The sequence below is a fragment of the Pinus tabuliformis genome, chromosome 4_1 (genome assembly GCF_031772625.1).
Source record: "Pinus tabuliformis cultivar Carrire ecotype Pingquan chromosome 4_1, CPIR1, whole genome shotgun sequence".
Lineage (NCBI taxonomy): Eukaryota > Viridiplantae > Streptophyta > Pinopsida > Pinales > Pinaceae > Pinus > Pinus tabuliformis.
The window spans coordinates 86,760,251-86,778,088 of NC_142303.1; the positions used below are offsets into that span (position 1 = coordinate 86,760,251).

The 17,838-nt window shown below is 39.6% G+C and overlaps 1 protein-coding gene across 1 annotated transcript in view; it reads right to left on the reverse strand.

Moving 5' to 3' along the window:
• Positions 1–232: 232 nt before the first annotated feature.
• LOC149174315 (uncharacterized) overlaps positions 233–17,838 on the reverse strand; it is a 75,724-nt gene continuing 58,118 nt past the window's right edge. Inside the window, exon 6 of the mRNA XM_089419319.1 lies at positions 233–1,269. Within this exon, the coding sequence (XP_089275445.1) occupies positions 796–1,269 (474 nt within the window). The 3' untranslated portion in view covers positions 233–795. The remainder of the gene's footprint in view (positions 1,270–17,838) is intronic.

The window sequence follows — 17,838 nt, forward strand, 5'->3', positions numbered from 1 at the left end:
CATCACTTTACTGCCTATGGAACCCAGTGTATTGTTTAACCCTTTCTATGCACTGCACCAAGAAAAAACCAGAAATCGTTTAAATTTGTTTTTTCCATTTACTTTATTGCATTGTATTAAATAATAAAGGGGTTAAATATAGATTTTCCCTGAAAAGCTACCATTCTCAAGGAACAGCCCCAACAATTGATATTGTCGAATCTTGTGTGTATTGAACTCCCAAGAAGCAGGATGCAGATAACCCAAAGCAAAAAGAAGTACTTTGGCAAGCTTTGATTTATCACAGAAAACCAGAATCCATCCACAAATTACAGCCTTAATACAAAGGCTTAAGAGTATAATCTAGTATGGCAGAAACGGCCTCATATTGAATCATATTTTTCAACAAAACTAAAATTGAAGTGCAAACAACATGTAATTATTATATACAAAGATTTGAGATATACTACAGAAAGTGAGTACAACTTGAACAAGGTAAACCTGCTTCAGAAAATTAATTTGCCAGATCCTTGAAACACTCACCTGCTGAATGAAAAGCAACAAATAATTCTATAACTCAGCTGCAATTCTTGTGCTTCCTTATTGACCAGAACAGTTGAATTGTTCAAATCACTTATATAATCTCTATCAGAGGCCACAAATGCAACTTTCACTGAGAATGATGTTACACTTCTATTCTGCAGCTCCAATAAATGAATTAGCAGGTTAACATACAGGCAGAAATGTAATGGTTGAAACAATTCCAGGCTAAAATTTAAGTATGACTATATTCATGGCTCTCCCACTCCCAGCTTGTCATGTCCTTTCCCCTCGGTCAATGCTAGCCCTCGCTTTCTCAAAGTGATCTGTACTTTTTCTGGACTTCTCAAAGCGATCAATGCTATTCCGTGACTTCTCCCGTCGGTCTGTACTAGTTCTGGCTTTTTCAGTTCTATTATCTTGCCGATCAGTACTATTTCTTGATTTTTCTGGACGCTCAGTAGTGCTCCTTACCTTCTCAGATCTGTCCGTACTGGTCCTTGACTTTTCTGGCCTGTCTGTACTCTTCCTCGAAGGATCCAAACGATCAACACTCCTCCTTGAACCATTCCTTGGCAATGGTCCCTTTTCTACTGTTGATATAAATTTTCTTAGATGTTTTATGTATTCTGGATAAAGCTCCAAATTGCAATGACCACCACCTTTCAACCAAAGCGGTTCATATTTTTCTTTGCATAGTTCCCATAGCTGTTTTCCATGTGAGAAATCAACGACTTCATCTGATGTTCCCTGCAAAATAATCATGCTTAAATTGATAAGTTAAGATCCACCCTTCATAGTGACAGAATCATGATCAATGAATTTTATCATTAACAGATATTTATGTTACTTGGGCACAGGGGTACATGGATCTATCTTCAAAAGGTTGGTCATCAAGATGTCAGTCCAGGCTCTCTTGTGGAGAAATATTTTTTCTATCCCAAGCATCTATAAGATGTACTTTTAAGCTAACCGTAATATACTTGACACCATATATCATGATTTTACGAAAAGTAGCCCCTACCAATGGCGCAGTGAAAATTTTCAGCTTTCTTCCTGCATGCTGTGTACTTTTTGGATATGGGTAGTAGACAATGAAAAAGTTAAGTTTTTCTTGTATTCCTATCTAGTTTAGCAAACTATAAATTGAAACCAAAAACACCATAAATAATGGACACTTTCACAAATCATAGTACTTTCAGCTCCCATTGACCTGTTTTGGTCATTAATCAACATTAATATAATATAATATCATTTCATTTTATATGACTCTATTATTTTCCTATGATGGTATTCTCTTGACTCTAATAATGAAGAAACGAAACATCTTGTTCTAGTCTCACTTATAAAGCCACAAAGCCTCTAATGGAAACTAAAATCCATGCTTTAGAGAAATGGAAACCATCCATCTGAAGCTTGTCTGTACAAACACTAAGCCTAATTCTTCCTCTTTCATAGTCAATTCTATTTTCTAAGCTGAATAAATACAGATGTTTCACACTTACAGAGAACGCAGTTTTCATGATTTTTATTAGAGAACTTTATTAGAGAGGTTCAGAGTTTGAAACACCACTTTAGGAAGATCTTCAATTGTCACCAGCAGCACAAACGTGCTTAATCAACACCTAGAAGTGTTCTGAATTCCAATACTGGAAGGAACTGCTACACCAGTATTATGGATTTTAAAAATTCACTTTTCTATTTACTGAAGTTAAAAAAAAAAAAACAGAATTGAACAAACAGAAAAAACCAGAATTGAACAATCATCCACTGATAAAGCAGTCTTTAGAGGATGTGGAAACCAAAAAGGAAGGACAATAGAAGAGTAAACTCACATAGAATAGTACATATCGAAGAGTTTAATGTCAATATATTTTGGCATTAAAGATATGGGCATATGTTTTCAATATATTTTCCTTCTAAGTAGGTTCAAGATCATTGATGACCTACCTAATATGGAGAAGACAGAAGTAGATGCAAGACATGATGAGATGCAAAGCAGCACGAAGAAGCTACCTACATCAGTGCAAGCAAAGCATTGGAGCACATCTCAAACACCAAGAGTATTAGGTGTAAGTCATTTATGTTTCCTGTCGATGATCTTTTGCAAAAATCATGGGTCTTCTCTTCTTAAGAAACAAATAGATGCATTAAATGCTATTATGAAGTTCTATAATGGAGATCAATTTGGCATATTCACTGATTTTTTAAGAAAGAAATCCAAAGAAAAAGAAGCAATGGTGAAAAAAAGTAATACAGTTATAGACATGATGAAAAATATGTTGCAAGAGATTCCAAATGATTATTGCATTTGTTCAACAAAATCTAGCACCCCAAAATGATGTAAGGTCCCAATCGTCAGGGGTTAGTCTTATGAAACTGAGGAAGGCTACACGCTATCACCACAATAGTGCTTCCTCTCACTTTTGGTTGGCTATTCTCCAACCCAAGGGGGATTCCCCAAGGATAGGATTGCTAAGGCTATAGAATGGAGGCACAAGGTGATTTAATGAAGAGTAAGCCTAGGAAAAATGAATGGTAGTAGTACAAGTGGAAGAATGAATGGTGTAAAAACCATAGATGAAGGAAATCCCAAAGACCAGGTGCCTAATCAAACATTAAGCAAATGAGTCAAAGAAGTATGGATCAAAGAGGGCAAATGCATGAGGATGTAAGGTTTAAGGATTGTTATGTTTTTTCACTCAGATTGTACAGGCACTGGGACAACAACTTAGGTCAGGGGTTGTCACATCCCCGACCTCTCCATTCTAGTTGTCTCCCAACAACAGGCTATGGGGGGTAGTCCTTATGGAAATGTGAAGATGGAGGACGAGTTGGTAACCAATGAGCCCGGGAGACACAATTGAGTGGCCTAGCTACTTCGTTAATTTTAGCAAGATTTAAGGATTAGATTAAATTCAAATGTGAGACCAATGCCTTATGGAGTCAACTTCTTGCTTATTGTCAATTAAAAACCCAGTAACTGGATGGACAATCGTTGTTTGGATGCTTCACTAACTTATATGTTATGCAAATCCTAAGACGTAGGTGTGATGCAAGAATCTTGGTCACTTTTAGTTATGTGTCTATTATAAGTAAGACCTTCCTCTTAAATGTTTTGGAACCAGTCTTTAGAGTAGGTTGTGGGATGGAAGCCAATGGTAAAGAAGCAAAGGCTTGATTAACGATACCCCCCCTGTGTTCCAACCACCCAATGCCTCCGGCATTGCAGAGACTGTAGCTCTGACAACTGCAAGGTCATCGTGTTAACCACTAGAAAGGTGTTGAAAATCTCAAGCTAAATTAAGAACGTGTGGCCCTAGATGTCTATCAACCAAGCTTATGCTTGGAAGTATGTTATTAATGCAACTAGACTTAGAATGCTTATGCAAGATAGGTTGAGTGGTTTCTTATGCTAAGATTGCTTAATGCTTAAGTACTTTAGTTATGATTAGCCTTTATGACAAGAGTACTTATCAATGAATGGGAAGACAATCTTAACACCTAGAATGGGACAAATTATCAAGAGCCAATATTCAAGAAAAGATTCCTTTCAACCCAAAAATTATCTTCCACGCGATGCTTAATCAATGATAGCAATTTAGAACAACAATAATGACAATTACTTGAGACAATTTAAAGCCTTCCAAGATATTTTAACGAAGTAAATGTCAATGATCTTATGCCAATATTAAGAGATGCTCACTTAGAATGATTCACCACCATAGATATTTCACAACCAATAATTCTCAAGATGCCAATGCTTAAGATAGACAATAAAAACATCAAAGCTTCTTAAGATATGATGGCAAAACAAGATTATGTGTTTACTTTAGAGCAGTTATCCAATAATGATTCCTTAACAATGTTCAAATAGATACTTAACATAATAATGCTAATTAGATGCCAAAATACCCAAGAGGGAAATATACTTTAGTGTCAATCAAATTTCAATGCCCAAAGTAACTTATGTGAAAATTCCTAAACCCAAAATCCCTACTGCAACAAACTGATGGTAGTTCTCTTACTTGTTAATCCATACAAGTTATTTATTGTGATCTACGGTAGATCTCGAAGTAAATACAACTGCAGCATTCATTATTTAAAATTAATATGCCGAAACAAGACACTGAACAAGAAAGAGATACAACACACATCTACACAGTTATTTTTGGACAAATGTCCCCGGAAAAACCCAATGCGGGAAAACCGGTGCAACGGCTCAGGTTTTATTATTATGCAGTAGTAAGTTCTGAATACAACTTCTGGATGCCTTCCCGACAATCCAGTTACAGAGAATATCACTAACAGAGAGATATGTGAGATTACCTCACACTATCAGTGGAAGTCCAGGTTGATCTAGCCCTTGAATGAACAACGCCTGGCTACCTCTGTACAATGTCTGCATCAGCCCAGCGTCACACTGTCTAGGACCTACGTCACTCTTCACGGCTGATCGATTTTCTTATGAGATTTAGCCTTCTGCTCTCCCGGTCTCACACCCCGGCTTCTAGCTGTAGAAATTGAACCCTCCAGCAAATTTCGGACTCCCTCAAGGCAACTGCGCTGCCTCTGCGTGGCCTTGCATAGCTTTGTGTCAGCCTCTTCTGGCTCAATGTTGCCTCTCCCGAATCTCTCTCTGCCTCCTCTGTTGAGTATTCCCGGATCAAGAGAAATCTCCAACTGGAACTGTCCCTGCCCCTCACTACAAAAGCTCATTTTGAATTTCTCACTGGCAGTTACTTTGCTTCAGAAATTTGATCTTATGAACTCTCCCTATGTATTCTCAAGTGCCCCTCAAGCCTCTTCTTATATCTTTTTGTTGGACAACCAATGATCCAAAATGGATCTAACATAGACTTCTAAGTCTATGAATTTTCCTCACAGAGAAAAATGAAAGTCAAAGGATGCTTTTGGAAATAGTCTCATTTCAGAGATCTCTTCATTTTGAATCTAACACAATTTGAATGGGCAAAAACGGACTTCGGATGAAGGAGATATTGTAAAAAGAAAATTGCCCATTGTCCTTTGAAAAGGAGGCATTTTCTTGTTAAATGGGACTTAATGGAGAATATGCATCTCTTAAAGAAAATCGCATCGGAAAGGTTTAAAGGGCAGAGCAGCAGGCCTTAAGGGCTCCCCGATAGTGATCTCCAATATATCGCATCGGAGGAAGGCCTTCGCGCGACATCGGAACCCTGGGTAGGCTGATTGGCGATATGCCGATGTTGCAACATGCAACAAAGCAATCGGCGATCGGCGATATATATATCACATCGAAGCAGTCCACGGGATGTTGTATAGGCCTCGGGCCGTTGCGATTGCGATATGCGATGGCGCCGATTAGCGATAAAGCCGATGCGAGGGGGCCGATAGCGATACGCTGATGCGATGGGGCCAATAGCGATATGCAATGCGCCGATATCGGCGATCGGTGGATTCCCAATATAAAGGGTCGTTGACATATGCGATTGCGATTTGCGATCAGGGTGCACACTCGATAGGCTTATAAGCGTGATTTCATATCATTTGAAATCTGGATTTACGGGATTTCTTCGTATTTTCCTGGGTTTTTGGCCATACGCAATTGGATTGTGATAAAATGACGGACCCAAGAGGATTATGGGGGCGATCCTATATTATTTGAGTTCCAGCAAAACGCTCCATGATGTGTTTTTCGTCAGTTTGCCTGTGTATTCCGTTATGTGGCTATTTTCGAGATTTCTGCATAGGAAGGCCAAACGACTGGGTTTAAAGAAAAGAAAAGAAATGAGCTCTAGTGGCATGCAACAAACCTTGCAACCAAAAATGAGCTTTGGTGGCATGCAACAAACTTTGCAACCCCAAGAAGAATGAATTTTTAGGATTCGAGGATACTATCCTCAAGAAGCCTTGGCAGCAAAAACATGGTGGCGATGGATACACAACCTAAACAAGCCTTGGAATAAACTTTGGAGAAGTAGCTCCCAATTATGCAAAAAACAACCTTATCAGAATGGATTGAGAAATCGAAGGTTCACAAATTTTGAGTGTCTCCTAGAGAAACCATCCTCTGATCAAAAACCACTACTTTTAGGGGATCATAAATGGGAACTCAACCCTCTTCTAGGAAGATTCCTAGCAGAAGCTTCCAAAAATGAAGGATCAGGAGGGTCTCATTCATCTACAAGAATCAATGGTCTCCCAACACCACATCACAGCCTCTCACTATTGAGCGAAGCACTTGGAACATTCACACTAGCAATCCTAGCTTCCAAGGAGAATTGGAACCCTATCCATGATGGTGGCATTTGGAACAACTTCGAGAGCACAAAATGGTGGGTAACATCTGGCTCCAACTGGGACTAGATCTCTCGAAGACGTGGGCGAAGCTACTCGAACGGGAGGTCACAAGAACTCCAGCAATCTTGTGGTTACCATCGACCTGTCACCTGCACATATAATAGATGGAAAAACACAAGGCGACATGCTTTCACGGCATCTCGTGATTGCACATGCTATATGTTCGGCCATAAAATCAACAGAAAATAAAATATGCAGATATGCATCTATCTACCATGAGAAAAATCATATGACATTAGTTCTAATGCAGAAATAAGCATGTAATGCATCCTACTCTACCATGCATATGATATAATGTCAAATCTCATGGTAATACTACTTTAGGAGTGCCCACTCACAAGAAGGGGAACGAACTCTCCATCTGGAGTTTCTAAATGATATGAGTTCACCCCTACCACATCACTTATCTTGAATGGACCTATCCAAAGGTTGTCCCACTTCTTGTGCATACCGGGTTTTTCTTTTCTTTTATCCCACAAAAAAACTACGTCACCAGGTTTGAAGGCTGTGTGTCAGCTATATTTGAAGGCGGCTTTCAATTTATCATGACTACAACCAATCTGGTCAAAAGCTTTCCTTCTATTTTTGTCACTTTCAATTATTTGATCGATCTGGGATTGTATGGCATTTTGTTGATCGGGGAAAGCTTTCAGGCATTCAAGGATGGGTAACTGCATTTGGATAGGCAATTTGGCCTCATAACCATAAACCAATTGGAATGGGCTAAAACCAGTGGAAGCCTTTATAGTTGTTCGGTCAGCCCATAGGGTGTACTTGATCTTGCTATCCCAACCCTTTTTATTATCACCAAAAGTTCTTTTGATAATTTTTATGAGGTTCTTGTTACTTGACTCAGCCTGCCCATTTCCTTGAGGGTAATAATTGGAGGAATGTGATAAGATTATGTCGTACTTGTTACATAATGATGTCAGAGCCATAGAATCAAAAGCTTTGGCATTATTAGTGACAATATTGGTGGGAACACCAAACATGGTAATGATTTTATCCTCAAGGAAATCCATAACTACCTAGTCATTTTCCTTCTTAGTTGGTATCGCTTCAACCCACTCGGTGAAATAATTAGTTGTTGCGAGGATCCATCTATGCCCATTACTCAAATTGTCCTTGAATTCACCAATAAAACCTAGGCCCCACTGTTGGAAAGGTGTATTGATAGCGACTCTTTTCAATGGCATGGCCGCAAGGTTTTGCTTCCCAGTGAACAGTTGGCAAGGCTATCATCGTATTACAGAGTTGAGGGTGTCGGCAAAAATGGTGGGCCAATAATAACCTACTCTCGAAATCTTATCAGTAGTGGTTTGGGAAGCATAATGTCCACCACAGAAACCAGCATGGAATTTGTTCATCAATTTCCAGACTCTTCCTTGCTAACACATCGGAGGATTACCCCATCGAGACTCATCCATCCAAGGCCATATTGGGTCAAACAGAAATTAGATTCTTTTAGCCTCAAAGCCCTTCTCTTGTGATCAACAAGTTGGAGAGGGGTGGATAAATTGCGTAAATAATATATGATATTTGTGTACCATCATCGTTTTTGAGCTCAGTGGATGCAGCGCATAACTACTCCCCCTCTCCTTCTTTAATCGCTTGATTATTACTTTCAGTAAGTATTTCAACCAATCCTTGTCCCTTGATGACCTTTTTAGGGTGGATATCAAAGTCATATTCTTGGATTTTGGATACCCATTTGCCCCAGATTCGAGGCAATCCGATTGTGATAGCACATCCTTCATAGCAGGGTAAGGGGCATATGCATATATCTTGTTGTACCCTACATAGGCTCTAAAGAACTTAAGGGATTTGACAAGAGCATAAGCTTGCTTTTCAGTGTGCATCTTGTCTCAAAATCCCTGAGGAGCTTTGCTCATGAATGCCACCAATATTTCCGCTCCTCCATCCTTTTGCATGAGAATACCAATGATAGTGTCCTTGGATGCGAAGGAATATATTATAAAGTCCTTGGTGTAGTCGGGGTTGATAAGGAGAAGGGTAGAGGCAATTTTTTCTTTAATTTATTCAAAGGCCTCATTTTTGGTTTGGTTCCACAAGTAGGGAGTATCTTTCTTTAGGAGGTCATTCATAGGCTTGACAATTTCAGCAAAATTTGGCACAAATCTTCTCACAAAGTTTATTTTGTTGAAAAAGGATTGTAAGGCACTTTGATCTTTAGGAGGGGGAATGCTTTTGATGGCTTGAATTCTTTCAAGGTCAATGCTAATCCCATCCTTAGAGACCACATGCCCTAACAGTTTACCCTTGTCAACACCGAATATTGACTTTTTAGGATTCAAGGAGATGTTGTATTGCCTACATTTCTCAAATACCTTTCTCAAGTGTTTGCAATGATCATGTCTTTGTTTAGAGGCAATAGTCAAATCATCTTGGTAGATCTCCATGATCTTCCCAATGAGGTCTCTAAAGGCAAAATCCATGGCCCTTTGGAAAGTGGATCTAGCATTGAGGAGGCCAAACAACATCCTAAGGTACATGTATGTACCCCATGGTGTGGTGAAGGATATTTTCAAGCGATCCTCTTCCTTTACGATGACCTAGTTATACCCTGAAAACCCATCAAGGAATGACATCATTTGGGAACCCATTATTCTTTGCAGGAGATTCTCCATATTGGGCAAGGGGTAATTGTCTTTTAAACACACAAGATTGAGATCCATGAAGTCAATACACATCCTAATGTTATCAGTCTTTTTACGGGTGATCACTGGGTTAGAAATCCAGGACGAGTGTCATATAGGGGTTACTATCCCTGCATCGACCATCCTTTGGAGCTCTTCCTTGACCGAAGGTGCAATCTTGGGGATAATTCGTCTCAATTTTTGCTTAACAGGATTGGCACCCTCCTTGAAAGGAATAGTATGTTGGATGACCTCAGGGCTATAGGATTTCAAATCATCATAAGACCAAGCAAACACATCCTTGAATTCCCTCAATAATTTCTCGAGCTCCTCCCTTTCTTCATTGGATAAGTTCTTCCCAATTTTGACCATTTGAGGAGAGGTTGAGATCCAACGTATCAGGCAATTGTTGATCATCACTTTTAGTGGTAGTAACGTCATTTCTATCAAAGTGTTGTTCGTTTATTAAGTCTTTACCTTTCCTATCTAGATCTTCATGACCTTGAAGGAAGTTGGTTATATCTTGATCATCTTCAAAAATAGGCCAGCGTTCCTCATAGTCAGGGACAAAGCGCCGATGGATTGTGTCAACTACGCACTTCCCTCTTTTAGTGATATCACTGCGAATGATTGAGGACGTGGATGCAACTATGGCTAGGGCATTGGCCATGTCATTAAGACATCAATCCAGGGCCAAGAATTGTAGCTCTTTGAACCCCTTGATCATGCTAGTGATTCTTTCCCTATAGGGTTTCAATTTTTCATCCTTTGTTTCGAAAGTCCCCCTTATTTGTGAGATGACAAGGTCAGAATCTCCAATTATGATTAATTGTTGGATCTCCCTTGATTGGGCCACCTCAAGTCCTAGTAGGAGGGCCTCATACTCAGCGATGTTATTGGTGTAAGTAAATTGGAGTCTTAAAGAAAATAACAAGTACTCCTCAAAAGGGGATATGATGACAATACCAACCCTTGATCTAGTCTTAGAGTGAGCCCCATCAAAATACATAACCCATCGCCCAAGGAGAGGGGGAGTCTTGATATGCTCACTTTTGAAAATTCTCCATTCCCCAAGTTTATTATCTTCTTCTTCTAAGTCATTATCATATTCTTGAGAGGTGGCAATCATTGGGGCAGAGAATTCCTGCCTAGGGATGGACACATAGGAGTTTTCTTTCCAGGGGAGGGATATAGTGGTACCATCTTCACTGATGGATAGGTTAACGTCTTCGATGAATTGTTTTGATAGAATCATTCCCCATGTTGGATTTGTTTTGATAATGAGATTGTTTATGGAGAATTATTTCTCAGGGTATGTATGGAAAAAGATCTTTCTACCTTCTACCAACCCACATACCTTGAATTCTTCACAATTTAGAATCACCTTGCCCCGACATTTCTTTGAAAAAGTAATCCCAAGCATTTTCATAATACTCAAAGGCATGATATGGATAGGGCTCCCCAAATTTAGGATGCAATTCTTCAAAGTAAGCCTGTTTATTCCCAAAGTCGCATAGAAAAGGGCCAGTCAAGCTTAAAATCAATCTTAGGGGAATTCTTGTAGTGGGGTCAGGAGGTTCCTTTGCCTTGTTGTTGATTTCTTGTGACATAATTTCTTCATGATGGGGAATACTTTCACTTGAGGGGAGAGGTTCATCTTCAATTTGTAGCATGTTGATTGAATTATGCCTCGTGGCTTCGTCAAGGTCAATCATCATGTTTTGAGCTTGGAAGAGACTAGAGGGGTTTTTGTTTCGGACATCAAAGACCAACTTCCCTTTGAAGGCATTGAGGTAAGCAGCCATAGCTACATCCTTTGGGGGAGACATCTCTTGAGGGATAGAGTGGATGACCATATTGAATCGTTGGTTGAACTCAGCAATGGTCTCATCCTCTCCTTTTTTACTAGACAAGAGCCCTTTGTATATTTGGATCACGTCTTTTTTAGGGAACCACCTACATCTAAAAGTTTGGACAATCTTCCCATGTAGAGATGGAAGATGATGGAAGGTTAAAATACCAATCCCGGACGTTTTCCTATCATGGTTGTAGCAAAGGCAATCATTCATCTATACTCATTATATGGTTTATCGTACGTCCGGTATTCAAATTTTAGGAGATGTTCCCGGGGGTCTTCTTCCCTTATGAACATAAGCCTTTTGGGGTCTTCAGGTATTGCACAAAATAAAGCCTCGGTTGTGGAGGAAAGGTCTAAAGGCCTAAACTTCTTGTGTTTCTTCCTAAATAGATTAACCTTTTTGTTAAAGAAAGGTATATGGGGTTCATCATTTCTCCTTCGATGGTAAGTTACAACCTCAAGAATTTCCATCTAGGAAAAAGAATGTGGAGTCGCCAAAGAAATACTTTATAGATGTCGTTAATGAATCAATTCCTCAACGATTCCTATGGAGGTAGACCAACTTCCTCCCTGGCAACGGCGCGAAAATGTTACCACTCAAACTAGCAAGGGACCTAAAGGGCAAATCCTAGGCCAAGGGCAACAAATGGAGACTTGGCCCACTGTCACCTCAACTAAGGCTCCTTTCTATTTACGGACTTTCACTAATGGAAGGTGACTCGATATATTATGGAGTTGTCGATGAAGGATAAGTCAATGAAATGATGTGGAGTGACCCAAATAATCCCTTCCCTGGAAGAGTTAGAAAGATAGAACTTGCTTGCTTTCTAACCAAGGTACAATGTCTTCTAGGGAAAGGAAGGGAGGATTTGAGGGTTAGGTTTATGGGATATGACTTATGAATGAATTTCCCAATCCTTAAAATCCTTATTAAAATTGGTATCCCGGATGGTTCTTGAATAATTGTCTTTTCAAAAGAACGGGACCACACAGGACCAAGTGGACACAATCTAGAGTAGGGCAGAAAATTATGGCAACCAATGATTATCCCTAACCTAGACATGGTATAGAAATGGATCAAAGAAATAATATCCACTTAAAGGTTTGAATTGAACCAATAAGGTACTAGCCTTTGGGGATGCTAGGGCAAATTTTGATCCTGAAGCTAGGGCTTGGCTTTTCTCACAACTCCACCGCTGGAATGGCCTCAAATTTGGAGGAGGACTTGAGGAAACACTAGCACAGGAGACCCTAAGAGATCGAACTTTTTGGATGGGTATTTTGCAGGAAAGACGCTGCCCTAGGTGACCCAACTTGGCTAGACCTAGAGAAAGGTGAAAAAGATGTGATTTTAGGTGAACACCTTTTGGTAAATGAGTGCCTTAGTCTTGGTTGAATGGAGTCTATGATGAATATAAGTAAGGATATTTAACTTTCAGTCAAGGATGCCTCAAGACCACTTCGCTAGCCTTCTAGGTCATGGAGAAGCAATCTTGCACCTTTGTTCGTACTGTAGGTTTGACCCCGTACAGAAATTACCTGCATACGAATTCTAAAACACAGAAAATAAACAAAGCAAGAGCATAACACATAAAACACATATACACAGAGATTTTCCCTTGGATCCCAAAACCAGGACTACCAGATTGATTTTTCATTATATTCCTTTCAATGTTACAATACATATTTATACATGCCGAAGCATCCAATACCATGAACCGAAAACCACCGCGTCCAAATCCATGGACCGAAAACCATAGGTAGGTCTGCCCAACCTAATATAAGGTCCAAAAAAACCTAGGTTAGTCGTGGAGAGAATATAACACAACCCAACATTCTCCCACTTGTTGTTTTCTTTCCACGGAGGGCCACAAGAGAGCTTAGTCATTTTTCAAGCCCTGAAACACCCATTGTTTCTCTACACCAAGGGAACTTCTCAGAGCTCACAAATTTTGTCAATGCATCTGCAATATTCTTCAAAGTGTCCACCTTTACCAACAACACCTTTTTGTCTTCTATCATATCCCTCACAAAGTGATACTGAACATCAATGTGCTTTGTCTTTGAATGATAAGCAGGGTTCTTTGCCAAGAAAATTGCACTTTGGTTGTCACAGTCTATCCTTATAGCTCCTTGTACTAACCCCATAATTGAACACAATCTCTGCAACCAAACTGCTTCCTTGCTTGCATGAGTGACTGCCATGTATTCTGCCTCTGTAGTTGATAGTGCCACTATAGATTGTTTCTTACTCATCCAACTAACTGCACCTCCAAATAGGTTAAACACATACCCACTTATAGATCTTCTCTGATGGAGATCTCTAGCCCAGTTTGCATCAACAAAGCCATGAATATCCAACACTCTGTTCAATCCTGGTCTTCCTTGGTAGCACAAACCATAATCACTAGTGCCATGCAAACACCTGAAAACCCGCTTCACTGTTGTCCAGTGCTCCTTTCCTAGTTTTGACATAAACCTGCTCAATACTCCCACTGCATGTGCAATATCTGGTCTAGTACAGACCATTGCATATATCAGGCTACCAACTGCACTTACATATGGAACAGGGAACATATCCTCTTCCTCTTCATGTGTCTCGGGACACTGTTCAGCGGATAACTTTACACCTACAGGAATAGGAACCTTCACTGGTTTACTATCCTACATATTAAACCTCTGCAATATTGTCTCGACATACTTCCTCTGGTTTAACCAGAGCTTCCTCTTTGCCCAATCTCTTATAATTTCCATGCCCAAAATACAGTTTGCAGCACCAAGATCTTTCATGTCGAATTTGGAGGACAATTGGGTCTTCAAATCCTGGATAATTTCTTTGTCATTTCCAACCAGCAACATATCATCCACATACAAAACCAGATAAATAACACGGTCACCAATTAATTTAAAATACACACAATGATCTGCTTTGCTTCTAGTGAAGCCAAATCCCCGTATAAATGTATCAGATTTCTGATACCACATCCTTGGTGACTGTTTTAACCCATACAAAGACTTCTTTAACTTGCATACCAGTTCTTTCTTACCCTTCACCGCAAAGCGCTCAGGTTGCTTCATGTAGATCTCTTCTTCCAGATCCCCGTGAAGAAATGTTATCTTCACATCCATCTGTTCTACCAACTGAGCATTGTCTTTCTCCACCTTTCCTTCCGCATTTGTCTTCTTCTTGAACACCCACTTGCTGCGAATGGGTTTCCTTCCAACTGGCAACTCCACCAGATCCCAAGCCTCATTTTTGTGCAAAGATACCATTTCATCAACCATGGCCTCTTTCCAGAGTTTTCCATCCCCTCTGAATCTACTGCTTCCTTCACAGTTTTGGAATCATCATCAGTAATAGATAAAGCAAAATTTGAACAAAAAGCAGATGGACTATAACTTTCTGGCTGCCTTCTTTCTCGAACTGATCTTCTTACACCCAGAGTTTGTGGCTCTTCATCCTCTGATTCCTCCTCTTCTGTAGAGTCCGATTCTTCCTCCTTTAGCTCACACTCTATCTTCTCAGGTTCCTTTGGTTGGACTTCATGTTTAATAACATCTTTCACCTCTCTGAACACCACATCTCGGTTGTACACAACCTCCCTTGTTGCTAGATTCAAAATCTTATAACACTATAAACCATCCTTATACCCAATAAAGATGCACTTTTCATATTTACTATCCAACTTGGTTTGCTTCTCCTTTGGAACATGTACATATACATCACATCCAAATACCCTCAGATATGAAAGAGAGGGTTTCTTACCAGTCCATACCTCTTGTGGAGTCTTATCCTCCAACGCTGATGAAGGTGATCTGTTGACCAAGTAACATGCTGTCTCTACCGCCTCTGCCCAGAATTCTTGTCCTAACCCGGCACCTCTGAGCATGCTTCTTGCCCTTTCCATCAACATCTTGCTCATTCTTTCTGCAACTCCATTTTGCTAAGGTGTATATGGAGTAGTCTTCTGCCGTGCTATACCACACTTCTTACAGAATTCTTCAAATTCCTTACTGCAAAACTCTCCACCGTTATCTGTCCTCAACACCTTTATCTTCTTCTCTGTCTGGTTTTCCACCAGAGCCTTAGATTCTTTAAACCTGTCAAAGACTTCACATTTCTTCTTAAAGAAATATATCCATGTATTCCCTAAGAAGTCATCTATAAATGATACACAGTACACAAACTTACCCAATGATGGAACCTTCACTGGTCCAAACACATCACTGTGCACAAGCTCTAAAATCTGTTTCGCCCTCTTACCACGAGAGGGGAAACTCACCCGATTTTGCTTCCCATATACACAATTTTCACAGATATCAAAATCCAGAGAGCTATTACTCATACCTTCTACCATACCTTGACCATGAAGTATTTGAAGGCCCTTCTCTCCAATATGGCCAAGCCTTTGATGCCACAGCATAGTCTCCTCTCCAAAGACCACTAGATTTTTTGCTCCACTTTCAGGAACCACAGAATTTATCGATCATTAAACTCTGACCATTAAATTTATCAATCTCTATCTTTCTACTGCTCGCCATCTTCTTTCACCACCAAAATCGATCCCGCAGATCTCCCACTGAACAGGGTCTACCACAAGCCTGAGCGAAACCCCTCAGCAACAAAGGCATCCCCTTGAAGCCAAAACATCTCCGATACCAAATGTAGGTTTGAACCCCGCACAGAAATTACTTGCATACGAATTCTAAAACACAGAAAATAAACAAAGCGAAAGCATAACACATAAAAAACACATACACAGAGATTTTCCCCTGGATCCCAAAATCGGGACTACCTGATTGATTTTTCATTATATTCCTTTCAATGTTACAATACATATTTATACATGCTGAAGCATCCAATACCATGGACCAAAAACCATTGCGTCCAAAACCATGGACCGAAAACCATAGGTAGGTCTACCTAACCTAATATAGGGTCCAAAAAAACGTAGGTTAGTCGTGGAGAGAATATAACACAACCCGACACGTTATAGTCCCTCAAATAACTTACCCAATTTTGCGACATGATATGATCTAGTACACCAAGTGACTTGTAATAAAATAATTAAGGAAATTAGCTTAAATTATTCTCAAATCACTTCTACAGAAGACTTGACTAGAACACTAGGACTCACCTAAGACTTTGACGATAAATTCCACCCTAGCTTTGGGGTGAGGCTGGAGGGAAAATCTTTGCCGATCATCCGTGTTTAGAAACGCAAATGAATCAGTGAGACGAAAAGCCTCCGAGGATGAAATTCGTCGCCAAAATAATAAGCTTACCTAAGTTGTTACAAACATACACAGTCTTACTAGCATCATTTACATTACAAATTTGCAGAATGGGTTTACAATGAATCAATGGTTGATGGTTGATGATCTTGATCCATTGAGTATAATTGCTTCCTTGGAACATTCATAAAATTCATTATGCATTCCACAAATTAACCGTATCTTACAAAAATTCATAGCATAAAATTACCGCAAAGAGTTAGGGATGCCAATCTAAATATTGCTATGAAGATGATGCCATATCATGCTAGCAACAACTAGGTTAATTAGGCATAAGCTTCAGACAATAACAATAACGATAAGAGGGTCTTCATCAAGCTTCATGGGAAGGTCTCTTAATAAAAAGAGAACAAAAATTACCTATAGTTGGACCTTCCTCTCTCTTAACATTGCAAGCCACCTTGTCCTCCTCAAATAAATTCTTCAAGCAATGCCAATATATCTCTTTTTTGCACTAGCTTCCCCTAAAAATATTGTTAAAAAAGTTCTAAATCTTTAATGCTCCATTGTTTGCAAAGGATCAAGAAAAAAAAAGAAATGAGCTCTAGTGGCATGCAACAAACTTTGCAACCCCAAGAAGAATGAATTTTTAGGACTCAGGGATACTATCCTCAAGAAGCCTTGGCAGCAAAAACATGGTGGCGATGGATACACAACCTAAACAAGCCTTGGAATAAACTTTGGAGAAGTAGCTCCCAATTATGCAAAAAACAACCTTATCAGAATGGATTGAGAAATCAAAGGTTCACAAATTTTGAGTGTCTCCTAGAGAAACCATCACCTAATCAAAAACCACTACTTTTGGGGGATCATAAATGGGAATTCAATCTTCTTCTAGGAAGATTCCTAGCAGAAGCTTCCAAAAATGAAGGATCAGGAGGGTCTAATTCATCTCCAGGAATCAATGGTCTCCCAACCCCACATCACAACCTCTCACTATTGAGCGAAGCACTTGGAACATTCACACTAGCAACCTTGGGTTCCAAGGAGAATTGGAACCCTATCCATGATGGTGGCATTTGGAACAACTTCGAGAGCACTTTAACAATTGGAAAAATAAAAAAACAGTTGAAAAAAGATAAATTAAGATAGGGATACAAGTCAGCTAGGTCCTTCAATCTAAAGATGTGAAAATTCTATTGCAGTGACCTGTTATTATTTTTCTAT